Source organism: Chrysochloris asiatica, unplaced genomic scaffold, assembly GCF_000296735.1.
Source record: "Chrysochloris asiatica unplaced genomic scaffold, ChrAsi1.0 scaffold00312, whole genome shotgun sequence".
Classification (NCBI taxonomy): domain Eukaryota; kingdom Metazoa; phylum Chordata; class Mammalia; order Afrosoricida; family Chrysochloridae; genus Chrysochloris; species Chrysochloris asiatica.
This window is the reverse complement of record NW_006408830.1, coordinates 2,354,704-2,372,829: the sequence shown is the minus strand read 5'-3', so window position 1 is coordinate 2,372,829 and position 18,126 is coordinate 2,354,704. Positions and strand designations below refer to the sequence as shown.

Here is an 18,126-nt window from a genome sequence, read left to right as displayed (position 1 = left end):
GAAGAATTGATGCTTTTGAGTTATGGTGTTGGAGGAGAATATTGAAAGTACCATGGGCTGCCAAAAGAACCAACAGATCTGTGTTGGAAGAAGTGAAGCCAGAGTGTTCCTTGGAAGCTAGGATGGTCAGACTTCACCTCTTATACTTTGGACATATTGTCATGAGGGACCAGTCACTGGAGAAGGATGTTATGTTTGGTAAAGTGGAAGGTCAGAGAAAAAGAGGAAGAACCCCCCACCCCCCAGCGAGATGGAGAGACACAGTGTCAGCAGCAGTGGGCCCAGGCCTAGCAACAATTGTGAGGTTGGTGTGGGGTCGTGCAGTGTTTCGTTCTCTTGTGCATAGGGTCTCTATGAGTCAGTACCGACTGGATAACAACAGTAACACGCATAGGAGCAGCAGCCAAGGAAAATCTGCTGCTGCCAAAGACCTTTTTTTAAAGTGTTAAAAAGCAAAACTCTCACTTTGAGGACTAAGGTGAGCCTGACCCAAGTCTTGGTCTTTTCAATCACCTCACATGCATGTTAAAGCTGGACAGTGAATAAGCAAGATGGAAGAATTGAAGCTTTCGAATTCCCGTGTTGGGGAAGAATATTCAATATAATGCCATGCACTGCCAGAAGAAAAGCAGATCTGAGTTGGAAGAAGTACAGTCAGAATGCTTATTAGAAGCCGGGACAGTGAGACTTCATCTCATGTACTTTGGACATGTTATCAGGAGAGACCCATCCTTGGAGAAGGGCATCATGCTTAATACAGTAGAAAGTTAGTGGAAAAGAGGAAGACCCTGAATGAAACGGACTGGCATAGTGGCAGCAATGATGGATGTTGTAGACCTGGGCAGTGTTTTGTTCTGTTCCATGTAGGAATATGACGAGTTAGAACCGATTCTATGGCACCTAACAACAACTGTATGCCAGACCTTATACTCAATAATGTGGGCACTGTCCTGAGCCCAGAGGCCTAGCAAGGGGTGATCTCTCACCTACGTACAACCCGCTTCAGGTGGAGTCCTGAGCTCTTGACTCAGTAAACTGGTTCCTGTGGCCACAGCCTTGTGGTCCCTGCTGTTCCCCATTCCGGGGGCCTCTCTCTCGAAGGCCCAGCCCTCCCTCCGCCCTCTCCCTGCTCTGGGATAGCAGCTGCAGACCAGCTGGGACTAGGGCCAGCCTCTTCCCCTGTCCCGGCATCTTTCGTAAGCCCCTGTGATCAAGGTTCTGAGAAGGCCACTCCAGCTTCAACAATTTGAGGACAGAACCCTAGTTTTTAGCACCCTTTGAATTTCCAGAACCAACCCCGTCACCGTCTAACTGGTACAAGTATGACTTTGGAATTGTTGACAGAGGAAATAGATAAAATGCAGAGCCAGAGGAGGAATGAGGCTGGGGTTCCAAATTAGAGACCTCACATTGGGTCAGGGCCATGGGCAAGTTTTATTTGTCTGGCGGAGATTTGAATTCCGAAGCCTTAGATGGGGCTGGGGTTCCAGTTGGCCCCAATCCTCCTTTACTCTCCCCTGCCTTTAGAGTCACCCCGGCCACTGTGTACATTCACCTTCCTGGTACCCTAAGGGCCATTGGATCAGCAGCCTCAGCGCTGCCCTGTGTAGACACAACTTTTTATATCTATTATTATTATGAATTTTGTTAGTTACAGTTGAGCTGATGTCAAACCCGACTGGAAAACACTCCAGTAGGATTTTTAAGACTAGCACTTCAGAAACAGATCACCGGGTGTGTCTCCATAGGTGCCTCTGGGTGGGTTCGAACCACCAACCTCTCAGCTAATAATCAAGTGCTTAAGTTTCCTCGAAAACCTGTTATCTTTACATCGATTCCAATTCGTAAGGCTCCTATAGGACACAGAATTGCCCCCACAGGGTTTCCAAAACTGTAAATCTTTACAGAAGCAGACTGACTGCCTACCACATGGTTCTCCTGCAGAGCAGCTGGCAGGTTTGAACCGCTGACCTTTTGGTTACCAGCTGAGTGCTTAACCACTGTTATCACCAAAGACCCTTAAACCAAACCTAGTGCTGATGATTCAGTTCCGAGTATAATGTGGGGGTCTGCTTCCAGACAGACGACACCCTTGGAAAACCGCATGACCAGGTCTAATCAGGGTTGCTGTGAATCTCTATGAGTAAGTTTCCTAGCACACTGAAAATTGGCAAATGAAGGGGAGTGGGCCTCAAACACCCAGGCAATCAATCAGCTTCTCAATTTTAAGAGGCACTGAAGCCCAGAAAGGGTATTCTGCTGCCCAAGGCCACACAGCTTAAAGGTGTGGGGCTCTCCCAACTCATTCCGGGAGCAGATTTGGGCAAATTGGGAGGAATTCACTCATTCCATTTAAGGAAAAAAAAAAACTGAGCACCTGTTATGTACTGGGTTCCCCTCTTCTAGCTCCTGCATTCAGAAATCCAGGGGGCTGGGTCCCTCCCCATGCGCCTTCCTCCCACAGTGGGATAGAACACAGACAGGACTTACCTCAGGATCTTTGCACGTGCTGCTCCCATTTCCTGGCTCACACTTCCCCCAGATAATTGCAAGGCCCTTTACCACCTCTTGCTCTAGGCTCAGCCTAGGGGGATCCTCACCTCTCTGGGTCTGCTCCCAATTCCTGATCCAGTGCCCATTCCCCTTTCATCCAGGTCTTGCCTCTCACTCTCTTTCTCCCTGACTTGAAAGACCATCTCAGATAAAAGCGACCCAGGACTGTGGTGGTCCACCAACCTCACCCTCTTGGCTCCACAGGCCGCCAGGATTGCCCACATGGGGCAGCCTCCCCTTACACATGCCCTGAGAAGGTATGGGTGTGGGGTGCTCACAGAATGCCAAACCCATCCTCTGCAGCCCTGTGAGGTCAAGGTGGTTACAGATGAGTAAAGTGACTTGCTCAAGGCCCCTTAGCAAGGGCAGGACAGGGTACACATTCTTGGATGGGATCCAGGAAGCAGGGTGAATGTGTTTGGGGACACCAGGGTGACTTGGCATAGTGGCTACAACACCAGCACTCCAATGCAACAAGTATGAAGCTGGTCCAGGACAGGACAGAGTTTCCTTCTGTTGTGGGTAAGGTCACTATGGGTTGGAACCAAACAGTAGCACCTAACAACAGTGTGGACAGAGGCCCCTTCCCCCTCGTGTGAGGAAGTCAGTCCTCACGGCCCACCCAATGGCAGACCCCCATGTGTGCATGGGAGAACCCTAGGCACACCTTGTAGGGGGCGGAGATCCCCTGGCCTGGTTTGTTTTCCATCCACAGCCTGGACTCTCCCCCCACAGGATGGTGGCCGCCGAGGTACGGAAGCAGGTATCGCGGGAACACAGTGGCTCTCCTCACTCCAGTAGACGCAGCAGCAGCTCCCTGGGGGTACGTGTTTGGGGGGTGCCTGCCGCCAGGACTCTGCCCTCAGGAAGGGCCTTTCCTGTGAAAACCAGCAAGTCTCAAGGAAGGAGGCCCGGCCCTGGTCCAGTGCTGTGTCTCATTCCTGTTTCCCATGGGGGGAGGGAAAACTCCCTGGATACAGCTTCCTGAGGGGGAGCAGCATTATGGGTGGTCAGGGCGAAGGGCCCCTTCTCTTGCTGCCTGGACCACCCAGGTGGTGATGGTGGGGGAGGAATGGGTGATCCTTCAGGCTGCAGTAGGGAGGGAGGTCCATTTGGCCAGGGGCGTCCTTCAGACAGTCTGTGCACTCGCCTTTCCTTCCACCCTTAGTTTCCTGCCCTCCAGGCACCAGGGTGTGATTTCCTGCCTGCCTGGAGCGCCTGGAAGGAGAGACTGGATTGGGGCTGGGTGGGGGAGGAGCGGCTGATGGGGCCACTGTCCTCCCTGGCCCCTCCATAGCTCCAGCACCCTCTGTGACTCCCACCAAAACCCACACCACCGAGTCAATTCCAACTCATAGCGACCCTGTGGAGGGTTTCCAAGACTGTAAATCTTTATGGGAGCAGAAAACCTCATCTTTCTCCTGTGGAGTAGCTAGTGGGTTTGAACCACCTACTGACCTTGCAGTTAGCATTCCAGTGTTTATGCTGCAGCACCCCAGACCTCACACTAAAACCACTGTCATCAATCCCAACTCACAGTGACCCTGTAGGATAGAGGAGAACTGCTTCATAGGTTTCTGAGGCTGTAAATCTTTACGGAAGCAGACTGCCACTTCTTTCTTCCATGGGACAGCTATTGGGCTTGAATTGCCAATCTCGCTTAGCAGTCCAATACTTAACTCACCCTGTTACCAGGGCTCCTACCCTAAGGCCTGTACAGCCCTACCCCCATCTGGTGCCTCCCAACCCCAGTCTTGGGGGCAGGAGGTCACAGCCCCTTCACTCTGACCCAGGTCCCACTGACTGAGGTCATCCAGCCCCTGGACTTCGAGGAGGTGCTGCTGAGCCGGCCACCAGATGCTGAGCCTGGGCCCCTCCGGGATCTGGTCGAGTTTCCAACTGATGACCTGGAGCTGGTACTGCAGCCTCGGGAATGCCGGACCACGGAGCCTGGGATCCCCGAGGATGGGTGGGTGCCCCTTCTCCACCCTATCCACACAGCCTTTCCCATCAGCCTCCTGACTCTGTGACGTTGACGGAGTGCCTCTGTCTCTGTCTGAGTCTCCTCTCCCCATCCTAATATAATCTCAATCTCCTCTGTTCCCCCGATTGTATTTTCCACAGGAAGCTGGATGCCCAGGTGAGGGCTGCCGTGGAGATGTACACGGAGGACTGGGTCATCGTCCATAGGAGGTGTGTCTGCCTGGGGGTGAGGGGCCAGCAAGAGGCTGGGTCTGAGCCCAGGAGAGCCCAGCTGTTGTCTGTGACTGGTCTTCCTGTTTATCTTCCTGCTGGTTTTGCACGGATAGCTGGACTTCTCTGTTGGAGCGCAGGGAGCGGGGGATGATCTTGCAGATCTCATCAGGGACCCCTGGGGAGCCCTCAGCCCCACTTCCCATCCAGACCTGTCTCCTGCCAGGTACCAGCATCTGAGTGCAGCGTACAACCCCATCACCTCGGAGACACAGCGGGAGCGACAGAAGGGCCTCACCCGCCAGGTCTTTGAGCAGGATGTCTTTGGGGACGAGAAGACTAATCCTCAGGACTCGGTGAGGGAGCCACCTTCCATGGGTTCTTCCCAGGATCTTGGTCACACGTGACAGGAAACAGACCCAAATAGACCTGAGACCAAAAGGAAATGTATCCACTTGCTGAGTAAAAAGTTAAGGATAATGTTAAGTGTCATCGGGTCGGTTGCGACTCATAGCAACCCTCTATGGGGTTTCCAAGAAGCCGCTGGTGGGTTTGAACCACTGACCTTGTATTTAGCAGACCAGTGCTCATCCTACAGCACCTTAACAAGACTCCTAAGGGTAATAGTTGGAGGCACTGAATTGTGTGCTTGCTAAATACTCCACACTCATTCTCCTTTCATCCTGTGAGGACGGGGCAACCACAGCCATGTTGCTGATATGGAAACAGGCACAGTAGAGTTTGTAGAGGACTTTCCCTGGTCTGCTGAGTCGTAAACTTATATTTCTCTGTCAACCAACATTTATTGGAGTCCTGGTATGGCGCTGTAGGATAAGCACTTAACTTCAAGGTTGGTTTGAACCTCAAAATCTGTGGTTCAAACCCACCAGCCACTCCTTGGAAACCCTCAATAGGGTCGCTGTGGGTCGGAACCGACTTGACGGCACTTAACAACAACTGTACCAGTAAGCATAAGCCATTATTTCCATTGTTGTTATGTTTAGATGATTATTAAGCCATTTGACAGATGGGAAGCTGAAATCGTTAGGGTTGGGGATCAGAAACTTAGGGTCATAGTACCATTCGGGGGTTTGAACCAGGCATCTGGCTACAGCTGAATGTGGGGAGTTAAGCAGAGTCCTAGGGTCAACAATGGCAGCTCTCATGGGGGGAACACTTCCCCTCCCCTGGCAACAGTGAGCAAAGTCCCAGGAAAGGCTCTCATTGGCCCAACCCTAGCATGTCCTCACTTTGGAACCAATTCCTAGAGTCAGCAGATGATGTGTTCTGAATGACTAGTCTAGGGTCACATGAAGCCCAGGATGGAGGCATGGAGGTAGCCTCTTGCAAGGAAAAGGTGGTCTCCATACAGAAATTTCTGGAAAGGGGGTGAGCAAATTCTCTAGGTACCTCCTATAGCCTTCAGCTTCCCCAATTATTTGTTGTTGTTGTTATGTGCCGTGGAGTCGGTTCTGACCCATAGCGACCCTGTACAGAGTTTCCGAGGCTGTAAATCTTTACGGGAGCAGAATGCCTCATCTTTCTCCTGTGAAACAGCTGGTAGTTTCAAACTGCTGACCTTGTGGTTCACAGCCCGATTCGTAACCACTACGCTACTAGAGCTCCTTCCCCAATTATAGAATGGGCATAAAGATAGTTCCACCCAGTTGGGGTGAGGGTGCATCCAGCTGGTGCTCAGTGCTTGCACATTCTCTACTGGTAGGAAGATCCCCGGCGTTGCTCAAGTTCCCCAGACGACACTCCACGAGGCAGCGGTGCCTCTGGCATCTTTGACCTGAGGAACTTGGCGGCCGACTCGTTGTTGCCCTCACTGCTGGAGCGCACAGCCCCAGAGGATGTGGATCGGCGGAATGAGGTCCTGCGACGGCAGCACCGGGCCAGCGCCCTGCTCATCCTCTACCCAGCGCCTGATGAGGTGGGTGCCTATTGGGTAGTGCAAACAATTAACATACTTGACTACTAGAGTGGGTGGTTCGAGTCTACCCAGAAGCACCTCAGAAGAAAGGCCTGGTGATCTACTTCAGAAAAATCAGCCATTGGAAACCCATTGAAACATAGTTCTACTGTGACACACATGACCTTTATCATATATTATTGTTGGGTGCTGTCGAGTTGATGCTGTTTCATTTCCCATTGCTGCTGAGTTGATTGTTTTTATAGTTAGAAACCAAAATCAAGCCCATTGTATTCTAGTGGATTTTGACTCATAGTGACCCTAACAGGGTTTTCAAGGCTGCAGTCCTTACAAGAGCAGATTGCCAGATCTTTTCTCCTGCAAAGCAGCTGGTGGGTTTGAACCATGAATCTTTCCATTCACAGCTGAGTGCTAAACCGTTGTGCTACCAGGACTCCATGTTTTACTGTCTGTTGTTGTTGTTGTTAGGTGCCATTGAGTCAGTACCGACTCATAGCGACCCTATGCACAACAGAACAAAACACTGCCCGATCCTGGGCCAACCTCACAATTGCTGCCACTTTGCCAATCCATCTCACTGGGGGTCTTCCTCTTTTTCTCTGACCCTCCACCTTACCAAACATGATATCCTTCTTCAGCAACTGGTCCCTCCTGACAATATGTCCGAAGTAGGAGAGATGGAGTTTGGCTCCAAGGAACACTCTGGCTGCACTTCTTCCAGCACAGATCTGTTGGTTCTATGGGCAGCCCATGGCACTTTCAATAATCTCCTCCAACACCATAACTCAAATGCATCAATTCTTCTACAATCTTCCTTATTCACTGTCCAGCTTTCAGCATGCATATGAGGTTATTAAAAATACCATGGCTTGGGTCAGGCGCACCTTAGTCCTCAAGCTGACATCTTTGCTCTTCAACACTTTAACAAGGTCTTGTGCAGCAGATCTGCCTAATGTGATACGTTGTTTGATTTTTTGACTGCTGCTTCCATGCGTGTTGATGGTTGATCCAAGAAAAATGAAGTCTGTGGTAACTTCAATATATTTATTCAGTCACTTTCACGGACATTTGACAGCACTTAACAACAACAACAACAATTACATAAAACACCCCACTGCCGTTGAATTGTTTCTGACTCCTACGATCCCTATGTAGGCTTGCCTTTTCTAGAGCAGAATGCCCCATCTTTTTCCCGAGGCATGGCTGTGCTTATCCTACAGTGCCACTGGAACATCTATCTACTACATACATACCTCTATATTTATTTAACAGTGTTTGTTGTGTGCCTACTGTATCTTCCTTTGTTTAATCAAGCAGTATGTACTGGGCACCTAGTGTATATCCCTGCACTTAATGAACATTAATTGAGCCTCTACTGCACGTACTTGCCTGTGTTTTTCAACCAACGTTTATTAGATACCTATTATGTGGCACTGTGGGTTAATGCGCTGGACTGTAGGGTCGATTTGAACCTCAAGGTCGGAGGTTCAAGCTCACCAGCTGCTCCTTGAAAACCCTATACAGGGTTGCTGTGAGTCGGAACCGACTCAATGGCACTTGTCAACAACATATATCTCTCTGGTATGGTGCTGCAGGCTAATACATTGGATTGCAAGGTCAGTCTGTTGGCAGTTCAGACTCACCAGTGGCTCCTCAGAAACTCTGTACAGGATTGCTATGAGTCAGAACCGGCACTTAACTAACAACCACAAATTTACCTCTTTAAGGAGCCCTGAAGGAGCTCTGGTAGCATAGTGGTTACAAATTGGGCTTCGAACCGCAATGTCAGCAGTTCAAAACTACCAGCTGCTCCATGGGAGAAAGATGAGGCTTTCTGCTCCCGTAAAGATTTACAGCCTCGGAAACCCTGTTCATGGTCGCTATGGGTCGGAACCAACTCGATGACACTTAACAACAACAACAAGGAGCCCTGATGGTGCAGTGGGTTAAGTGTTGGGTTGTTAACTTCAAAGTCAATGGTTCAAATCCACCAGCAGCTGCTCAGGAGAAAGATGAGGTAGTTTGCTTCTGTAAAGATTTACCGTCTCAGAAACTCTGGGGAACAAGTCCACTCTGTCCTTTGGGGCTGCTTGGCACGGTAGTACACTGCTTTGTTATTATTCAGCCAGCATTTACTGGGCACTTACTGTATACTCAGAGCCCTGGTGTGCTGCTGTAGGATAAGCACTTGACTGCTAGATCGGTTTGAAGCACAAGGTTGGCAGTTCAAACTCATCAGTCACTTATCGGAAACCTTACACAGGGTCGCTCAACAGCACTTAACAACTAACTGTATACTTACATAAATTTCTTCAATTGGTTCTTATTGGGTGCTTAGTTAGACTCAGGCGTGACAACAGTTGTGAGGTTGGCCCAAGATTGGGCAGTGTTTCATTCTGTTGTGCGAAGGGTTCCTATGAGTCAGTACCGACTCGATGGCACCTAACAACAACAGTTATACTCTGTGTGTGTCCCTTCAATGTTTATTGAATGCTTTCTGTTTGCATCTGTGTTGATCCCACCAGCTGTTAGTAGGGGCCTACAGTATGCTTCCTGGTATGGTGCTATAGGATAAGGACTGAACCTCAAAGTCTGTTTGAGCCACAAGGTCAGCGGTTCAGACTCACCAGGTACTCCTTAGAAACTCTATGTAGGGTTTCTATGAGTCTGAAATGACTCGATGACTCTTAACAACAACAACAGTATGCCTCTGTATCCACGGCATGTTCTCTACGGCAGACACTGGGAATGTAGTGCAAGGTTAGACCCAGTGTCGGCCTTCACATAGACCCCCATCCGTTAGGAAACCCTAGTCAGATGGAGTAGTGCCGTGATGGTAAACACCCAGGGTGTCCTGAGCAGCCTGGAGGAAGTGCCGGCCCAGCACTGAGAGGAGGAAGGACATTCCAGACTTGGGGAGAAGCACTTGGGATGGCTCTGAAGTGGGAGGCTGAATGGAGTCTAGCCAGGCTGGGCATTCCGGGAGGAGATGTCCAGCCGCCCCCATTGGCTCTTGGCAGGATGAGGCCGTGGAACGCTGCAGCCGCCCGGAACCGCCCCGCGAGCACTTTGGACAGAGGATCCTGGTCAAGTGCCTGTCACTCAAGTGAGTGGGGCTGCTCCGCCCACCCCTACCTTCACCTCATATGTGCGTGGAGACCACGTGGGGTTCCAGTGCAGGGTCAACACTTGGCGCTTAGCACACGAGCAAGGTCATCACCTTGTGCTGTGCTTAGACCCAGAAGGACACCTGAGGGCTTTTCTGAGGGGAGGTGATAACTTCTGTTTTAATCCTCAAAACCACTAACCATTAAGTGTCCACATGTGCCAGACGCCGTTCTCAGTGCTTCCCATATATCACCACAGTTTTGTGGAGTTGAGTGTGGGTGGGGAAACTGAGGCACAGAGCTGTGAAGTCTTTGTGCCCTGGAACTCAAGACTTGTGTGAATAACCCAACTGAGGTGTGAGTCCTTGGCCTCTTTGGGGTTCTGGCGACCTTGTGCCTGGCTTCCAGCCACCCAAGGCCCCCTGGGGAGCAGCCAGAGCGCGTGGGAATGTCCTGAACAGGATGTGGTCTTGGCCCCAAGCCTGGCCCGGCCTCTCCCCTCCCCAAGTTCCTGTCTAATGGATGGACGAATAGGGACAGGAAAGGGAGTGTCCTGTCTGGCCTGAGGCCCAGGTGGACCTTACAAGCACGGGGTTGGGAACAGGCTCTGTGGGCTCATTCAGCCATTCAGCAAACACTGACACCTACTGTGTACCGGCCACATCGCTGAGCTGTGGTGGAGTTGCGCTGGGTGTGTGGGACCCAGAAGAGGCTCCTGACCCAGCTGTGGGGAGGGAAAGGGGTCCGGGGAGAAGAGGGGAGGGTGAGCTCACTCTGGTTGGGGACACAGTACATGTAGAAGCCGGCACGCCCACGTTTTGGGCCACTGGACCATCTGTAGAGGGGAAAATGAGGCACAAGGTGGACTGGCGCCCACGTAGGACTTTGTCCTCAGGGAAGTGGAAGCCTCTAGTTTGTGACCAGACCATGCAGACAGTGGCTTTTCAGAGAAGCAGGGAAGGGATTCATTAACCCGGTAGCAAGGAGGACATGTCACAGCCTAGGGGCGACAGGAGGCCCAGAGTGGACACTTTCAAGATGGGGAGATTGTTGGGCCAAAAGCTGCCTCTGTGTCAACTAAACTAGGGCCAAGGTTAAGAGTGGGTCTGTGTGAGCTGCTAATTCAGGCAAGTACCCCTTTTGTAAAGCCCATAGTTCCCTATGGAGCCTCGTATGCCTTCATAATGCACCAGGGCCAGGCTGGGACCTCCAAGGGAGCGGGGATGGGACTGGGAGGCTGCACAGGGCTTAGGAGAGCCTCTGTTGGAGCCCCCCACTCACCCACAGGTTCGAGATTGAAATTGAGCCCATCTTCGGGATCTTGGCCCTGTACGACGTGCGGGAGAAAAAGAAGGTAGGAGCCTCCTTTGCTCATCCTTCGGGGGGCTGTGGGCTTCTTGGGGGGATGGCCCAGCTGCCCTTCTTGTCCCCAGATTTCAGAGAACTTCTACTTCGACCTGAACTCGGACTCCACAAAGGGACTGCTGCGAGCACATGGCACCCACCCCGCCATCTCCACCCTGGCCCGCTCTGCCATCTTCTCCGTGACCTACCCCTCGCCTGACATCTTTCTGGTCATCAAGGTGCCCGCTGGGGCTGGACAAGGGGGTGATGAATCTGAGCCCCACAGACAGGGGCCCCACACTACGAGACAGACGTGTCTGTGTGATTGGGCTGTGATGCCAGAGAGGGGGCACAGGCAGTGGGGTGGAGCCTAGAGGAAATCTCTGTGGGAGGGAATCTCCAAAGCTTTCCCGATGGCGAGGTGGCTGGTGAGATGAGATCCACCTCTCATGGCCAGGCTTCACTGGGGTTCCCGCTTTTAGTCCTCATATGGACACGGGGTGGCCAGGACCTGCATTTTTCAAATGGGAAAACAGGTGCAGAATCCAGGGTCCTGCGGCCCAGGCCCATGCTTGGAACAGCCTCTGTTAATATCCAAATGAAAATATAAATGTGGGGATGGTCTTTCAAGTAAGTGAAAGGTGGGCTGGACTTGGTTTGGGGGAGAAATTTGATGGCGGGGAAGGCAGTATGAGCTATCTATTTAAGATGCTAGAGCAGTAACCCAGGCGGACAGAATGTCTGTGTGTCACTCAACCGCTTGCCCCCAGCTGGAGAAGGTGCTGCAGCAGGGAGACATCAGTGAATGTTGTGAGCCCTACATGGTACTGAAGGAGGCGGACGCAGCCAAGGTGAGTGTGAGGAGGCTGCGCTGGCTGGAGGAGGGGCCAGCCCCATAGGGCCCAGTGCTGAGCTCCTGGGGTTCACCTCACAGAACAAGGAGAAGTTGGAGAAGTTGCGCCTGGCAGCCGAGCAGTTCTGCACCCGCCTGGGCCGCTACCGCATGCCCTTTGCCTGGACAGCCGTGCACCTGGCCAACATCGTGAGCAGCACTGGGCAGTCTGACCGGGACTCAGACTCCGAGGGTGGTGAGGAAGCAGGGCCCGCTGATGGGGGACCACAAGGCACAGACACCCTAACCAGTTACGGTTGAGTCCAGGTGGAACTGTGCTCTGTAGGGTTTTTCAGAAACAGATCACCAGGCCTTTCTTCTGAGGGACTTCTGAGTGGATTTGTACCACCAACCTTTCCGTTAGTAACTAATGGATGACTTAACCATTTACACCACCTAGTGTGACACTATAGGATAGGCACTGGACTACTAAGCCTAAGGTCAGCTGTTCAAACCCACCAGCCATTCCTTAGAACGCCTATACCGGATCACTACGAATCAACACAGCACTTAAACACAACTCCAGGCGCCCTAGGACCTAGCAGCTGGGGGAAGTGGGAGGGCGCCCTCTGGTGGCCACACTCAGTACAAGGCCTGAGTCTGTGATTCTGTTTCTCTGTCTCTCATCCGTCGGTCTTTGACACTGTCTGCCATAGAGCGCCGGCCCACCTGGACTGACCGCCGCCGTAGAGGACCCCAGGACCGAGCAAGCAGTGGGGATGATCCTTGCAGCTTCTCCGGCTTCCGTCCAGCAACCCTAACTGTAACCAACTTCTTTAAGCAGGTATTGTAGCTGTAGAACAGGGGCCTGGGGGTGGCACCCAGGAACCCTCAGCCCCTCATCCCGGCTCACAGGGGTGGGTTCTGGCAGGAGGCAGAACGACTCAGTGACGAGGACCTCTTCAAGTTCCTGGCAGACATGAGACGCCCATCTTCCCTGCTGCGGCGCCTGCGGCCCGTGACCGGTACGTGCCACACCCCAGAAACCAGAGAGTTGTTCTTACAGTCACTCAGTAAGCACACACTGAGTGCTTACTGTGCTGGCCCTGGGGACCCAGTGGGGACCCTGACAGACAAGCTCTCGCCCTCAGGGGCTGGGCCTTCTAATGGGGACACAGACAAGAAGCAGACTCACTGAGACAGAGGTAACCCAGGGGAGGTGGGCAGGTCCCAAAGGCAGAGATGGTCATGCCTGGGTGAGACAGACAGAGGAGTAACGGTAGTGGCCACCAGAAAGGTAGGGTGGGAGAGTAAGGGAGGCCCGGCCACGAGACTCCCAGGAGGATGCCAACTGGCTGCCTCCCCTCAGCCCAGCTCAAGATCGACATCTCCCCGGCCCCTGAGAGCCCCCACTTCTGCCTCTCTCCGGAGCTACTACACATCAAGCCTTACCCAGACCCCCGGGGCCGACCCACCAAGGAGATGTTGGAGTTCCCCGCCCGGGAGGTCTACGCCCCCCACACCAGCTACAGGTACAGCCCTGGCGCAGATGGCTCTCGAATTGGGCAGGTATCAGGCTGGGGAAGCCCCCAGTCCAGACACACAGACACAGATGGGCTCATGACATCACTCTGCTTTTCTGCTTTAATGAGCTTGTGTGGCCACCAGTGGGCATATGTCCTTCCTCCACCCTTCCCGAACGGGGCCGTGTCCTCTCTGCCTGTGTCCTGCCTGCTTCCGGCTCTCCGTGGCGGGAAGCGGGGCCCGGCGCCCTGGCTGACTGCATCGGACAGGCAGGGCCTCCCTGTGTGGGTCTGTGCAGAACCATGGAAACGTCCCTGGCTGTGTATCTGGTTCTCAGTTCCGCCCAGGTGGACTCAGGCTGGGAGTGCCGCTGTGTGGAGTCTGGGGAGAGAGGTGTGGGTCAGCCAAGGGAGGTGGTCCTGTCCGGCTGCCCTGCTGGTCTGGTCCCCTCAGGCAGCCCCCCACCACCAGGCTTACCGCTGCTGGATCTTCTGCAGCCTTCGCTGCTGGGCCGCCATCTCCCGTTTCTGCCGCTGCACGTGGCCTACCAGGGTCCACACAATGTGACTCTGCTTGTCGGCACGAACCTGCAGGGATGGGACGGAAACTTCAGCTAGGGCCATCCTACCTCCCAGTCCCCACCCTGCCCAAATCCCAAACCATACCCACTGCCCTCAGGTCAATTCTTCTGGACAGCAAAGCTGCCCCAAAGGGCTTCTGCCACTTCTTTCTCTCAAGTGGGTTTGAACTATCAACCTTAGGGATAGCAGCTCAGCACTTAACCACTGTGACACCAGGACTCCAGATCCCACCCTCTCCTATTCTGCTGTGTGCCCCAGCAAGTCATAGAACCTCTGTGACCTCAGCTTTCCCATCTGTAAAATGGGAATAAAATAGTTATCTCCTCATGGGGCCGTGAGGATCCTATGGGTTGAAAGGGCTTGATACTTAAGGGCCCTCAGTGAATATTAGCAATTACTCTAAAACATTCTAAACAGCATGTATTGAGTGCCTGCTGTGTACTCTGCCCCAAGCTGAGTATTTTGCTCATATTGAATCCCAGACTCCGCTTAGTGCCCATAGTTGCAAATGGGGAAACTGAGGCCATGGAGCTGGGAGGCTGCCTCTGGGACTCCAGGTTCAAAAACAAGTTCTAGTCAGAAATCAAGGTCTTATCCCCCCCAGACCGAGAGCTCCTTACCTTTAAGGCCTCCAATTCGTGGTGGACATGGCGCAGTCGGGCACCACGCACCCGGACTTCCAGCCACTGCACTCTTTCTCGAAGCTTCTGTTGCAGCTGAGCTACTTCCCCCAACACCTGCATCATGGCTTCTGCCTGCAGCTGCAGTACATTCTCCTCCGCCTGCTCACCAGATGGGGATCGTTAGGTGGCTGGCCGGTTGGGTCTTGTTGCCCAGGTCTTTCCTAACTTTCTCAATGAAAAGACCACGCCTCCAAACCCCCACAGCCCTGGGCAAATTGGGATGGCTGGTCACTCTATAGACAGTAATTCCACTGCAGACCCCTACCCACCCAACAGTGTCCTGGCTGCAGTGCCCACCTGAATCTCCAAGAGACTTGTGTGAAGTTCCTGGGCCGTGGCCTGGCCCTGGCTGACCTCCTGCCCTAAGTGCCTCAGTACCTGACCACAGAGGCTCAGGCTCTGTCCAGCCTCCATCAGCTGTGCCTCTGTGGCCCGGTACATGTTGTTGAGGGCCTGGCTCAGCTGCAGGGCGCCGTGGAAGAGCACGGTCAGCTCCTCATACCGAGCTGGCTCTGGGCCTCCCGTGGGGGCTGCTAGGACAGGCCGGGCTGCTGTCACCAGAATCCACAGCAGACACAGAGCGAGCATGGCCATGGCTGAGGGTCTGGGGTGCAGGCACAGTACCGCTGCTTGCTGCCACGGCCTTTTATGCGCTGACACCCCCTTAACCCCCGGTCAATCGTTAACTGGCCAGGCTGGATGCCCGTGTTGTGTAAGTGTCTGGCGGTGGTGCGACAGTTGCATCAGGCGAGTGTCTGGCTGAGCCACGCTGGAATCATGCTGCCTGGGGCTCAGGGCCAGGTGGGGGCAGCTCATGGGTAGAGGAGAGGCCAACTTCCAACCCACATGCTGGGGGACCCTGCGGCTCAACCTCGCTGAGCCTCAGTTTCCCTACCTGTTGGGAGGCACAATAACATTAACAGTAATAACAGTGAGGCATTTATCAGCATCAGCTGTTTATCTAGAGTCTTTCTAACCTCCACTGTGGTTATCTGCTCTCAGCTAACTCAATGATGCCCTAGAGACCAGTCCCGGAACCTGGTGAGGGGAGGATCAGCCTGGGTGGGGCACCTTCGTGGAACTTGGTCCTGGAGTGTTACTTGACCTAGAAGCTGCTCCTGACATCACTCTGTTCTATTAGAACTCCGGGCGCATCCATGTGTTCCTGGCCATCAGAACCCCAGAGCCCCTCTGTATCCCCCATCCATGCCCCCAGATGTCCCCATGGACCGTTTTTTTGTGTGTGTGTGGTTTGGATGAAAGTTTACAGAACAAATTAGATTTTCATTTAACAGTGGACACACATTTTGTTTCCTGGCTTTCCTCCCAGACCCCATGTCTCCAGGCCCAGGTTTGTTCCTGCCTCCTCTGGTGTCCCTGGGCTGGGCCGTATGTGCCCTCTGACCTTCCCATCTCCCCACTCCCAGGAACCTGCTGTACGTGTACCCACACAGCCTCAACTTCAGTAGCCGCCAGGGCTCCGTGCGCAACCTGGCCGTACGCGTGCAGTACATGGCGGGCGAGGACCCCAGCCAGGCCCTGCCGGTCTGTGGCTATACCCAGGGTGGTGGGGGCAGGGCTGCGGGTACCCCTGGCGGCCCCTCATGATCCACTCCCCCAGGTCATCTTCGGCAAGTCCAGCTGCAGTGAGTTCGTTCGAGAGGCCTTCACCCCAGTGGTCTACCACAACAAGTGTGTGGGAGCAGCACATGATGGGGCTGCAGCTGGCATGGGGTGTGGGAGGGAGATGGAGCAGAATGAGGGGATCCCCAGGCAGTGGGCCGACCACGAGCCACAGGTCTGGGAGGAGGAATAAGATCTGGGACAGAGGAGGGGCCCCAGCCACACGGGGATTGTGCAGGAGGTTCCTAGTCCCCAGCAAAGCTCACCCACTCCACACGGCCAGGTCCCCTGAATTCTATGAGGAGTTCAAACTACGTCTTCCGGCCTGTGTGACCGATAACCACCACCTGCTCTTCACCTTCTACCATGTCAGCTGCCAGCCTCGGCCTGGCACAGCCCTGGAAACCCCCGTGGGCTTCACTGTGAGTACCCCATCCCAGCCTGAGCTGACCACAACCCAGCCGCCCTTCCCACCGACCTAATCCCGTCTCTCTGCAGTGGATCCCACTACTGCAGCATGGCCGCCTGAGGACCGGCCCCTTCTGCCTGCCTGTGTCTGTGGATCGGCCTCCGCCCAGCTACTCCATGCTCACACCAGACGTACGTGCCCTGCCTTGGCCTCAGTGTCCCCCCCAGTCTCCCAACATGCCCCTGGGGCATCCCGGACACCCATTATTGCCTCCTGCCTTACGTTCCACCATCAACACCACCTTCCTTCCTGTTAAGGAGCCCTGGTGGCACAGTGAGTTAAGCGTTACACCGCTAATTCAGAAGTTCTAACCTACCAGCTGCTCTGAGGGAGAAAGATGCAGCTGTCTGTTCCCTTAAAGGTTTATTGTTCATTGTTAAGTGCTGTCAAGTTGGTTCTGCCTCATAACAACCCTATATGGGGCTGCCGAGGTTTTAAATCTTTTCCAGAAAGCCTCATCTTTCTCCTGAAGAGTGGGTTCAAACTGCTAACCTTGTGGTTCACAGTCTGTGTTTATCCTATAGAATCACCGTGCTCTGTGAATTGTAAAGATTTTCAGCCTCAGAAATCCTACGGGGCAGTTTTGAGTTGTCACCGCCGTTCGTGTCCCTTCCGATTCCCCGTTGATGTGCCCACCTCCACCCTCCTTCACCACCCCCTTGCTCCTGGCCACTGTCTCCCATTAGTGACTCTGGGTCCTCTCCATCACCACCTGTGCTCCCACCTGCCTGGTGGACCCATCAACACCCTCTCTGGGCCATCCCCAGGCTGGGCCAGTGTCGCAATGGCTGGGGCTGTGGCCAGCAGGGGAGGGGCAGGCCAGTGCCCACTTGGTGCCTCCCTCCCATAGGTCGCACTACCAGGCATGCGCTGGGTGGATGGTCACAAGGGTGTGTTCAGCGTGGAGCTCCTGGCCATATCTTCTGTGCACCCCCAGGTACGGGATGGGCTGGGGAGCCAGGAATCCTGCCCTGGGATTGGGCAACACTTCCCGTTGGCCAGGGAAGTTTGGCCTCGGACTGTGGACGTGACTGTGGTCAGCCCGGCCTGGGTGCTCAGGGACGCTGCTGAGTCAGGCAGGGGATGGGTGGCCATGCCAACTTCCCCTGGGACCTTGGGCCTGCCCACTTGTCCTGCTCACTCACCTTTGCCTGTCTTCCTGAAAGGCTCAGTGGTCCCTTGTCATGCCTGCTCATCTGTGGGGCCTCTACCCACTCAGCCCCCCCGCCCCAGTCCACCCCTGAGGGAGGCCTGCCCTGCTCACCCCCTCCCCCTCCCCCA

The 18,126-nt window shown here is 53.9% G+C and overlaps 1 protein-coding gene across 1 annotated transcript in view; it reads left to right on the top strand.

Annotated features, from left to right (window-relative positions):
• The window catches only part of DOCK6 (dedicator of cytokinesis 6), a 56,351-nt gene that overhangs the window by 10,768 nt on the left and 27,457 nt on the right, over positions 1–18,126 (top strand). Inside the window, exons 2-19 of the mRNA XM_006875130.1 lie at positions 3,289–3,376; positions 4,347–4,522; positions 4,678–4,746; positions 4,973–5,102; positions 6,470–6,682; positions 9,703–9,788; positions 11,077–11,143; positions 11,223–11,372; positions 11,904–11,984; positions 12,068–12,221; positions 12,682–12,809; positions 12,897–12,990; positions 13,335–13,497; positions 16,181–16,298; positions 16,375–16,445; positions 16,660–16,798; positions 16,875–16,976; positions 17,696–17,782. Coding sequence (XP_006875192.1) covers positions 3,289–3,376; positions 4,347–4,522; positions 4,678–4,746; positions 4,973–5,102; positions 6,470–6,682; positions 9,703–9,788; positions 11,077–11,143; positions 11,223–11,372; positions 11,904–11,984; positions 12,068–12,221; positions 12,682–12,809; positions 12,897–12,990; positions 13,335–13,497; positions 16,181–16,298; positions 16,375–16,445; positions 16,660–16,798; positions 16,875–16,976; positions 17,696–17,782 — 2,116 coding nt within the window. The remainder of the gene's footprint in view (positions 1–3,288; positions 3,377–4,346; positions 4,523–4,677; positions 4,747–4,972; positions 5,103–6,469; positions 6,683–9,702; positions 9,789–11,076; positions 11,144–11,222; positions 11,373–11,903; positions 11,985–12,067; positions 12,222–12,681; positions 12,810–12,896; positions 12,991–13,334; positions 13,498–16,180; positions 16,299–16,374; positions 16,446–16,659; positions 16,799–16,874; positions 16,977–17,695; positions 17,783–18,126) is intronic.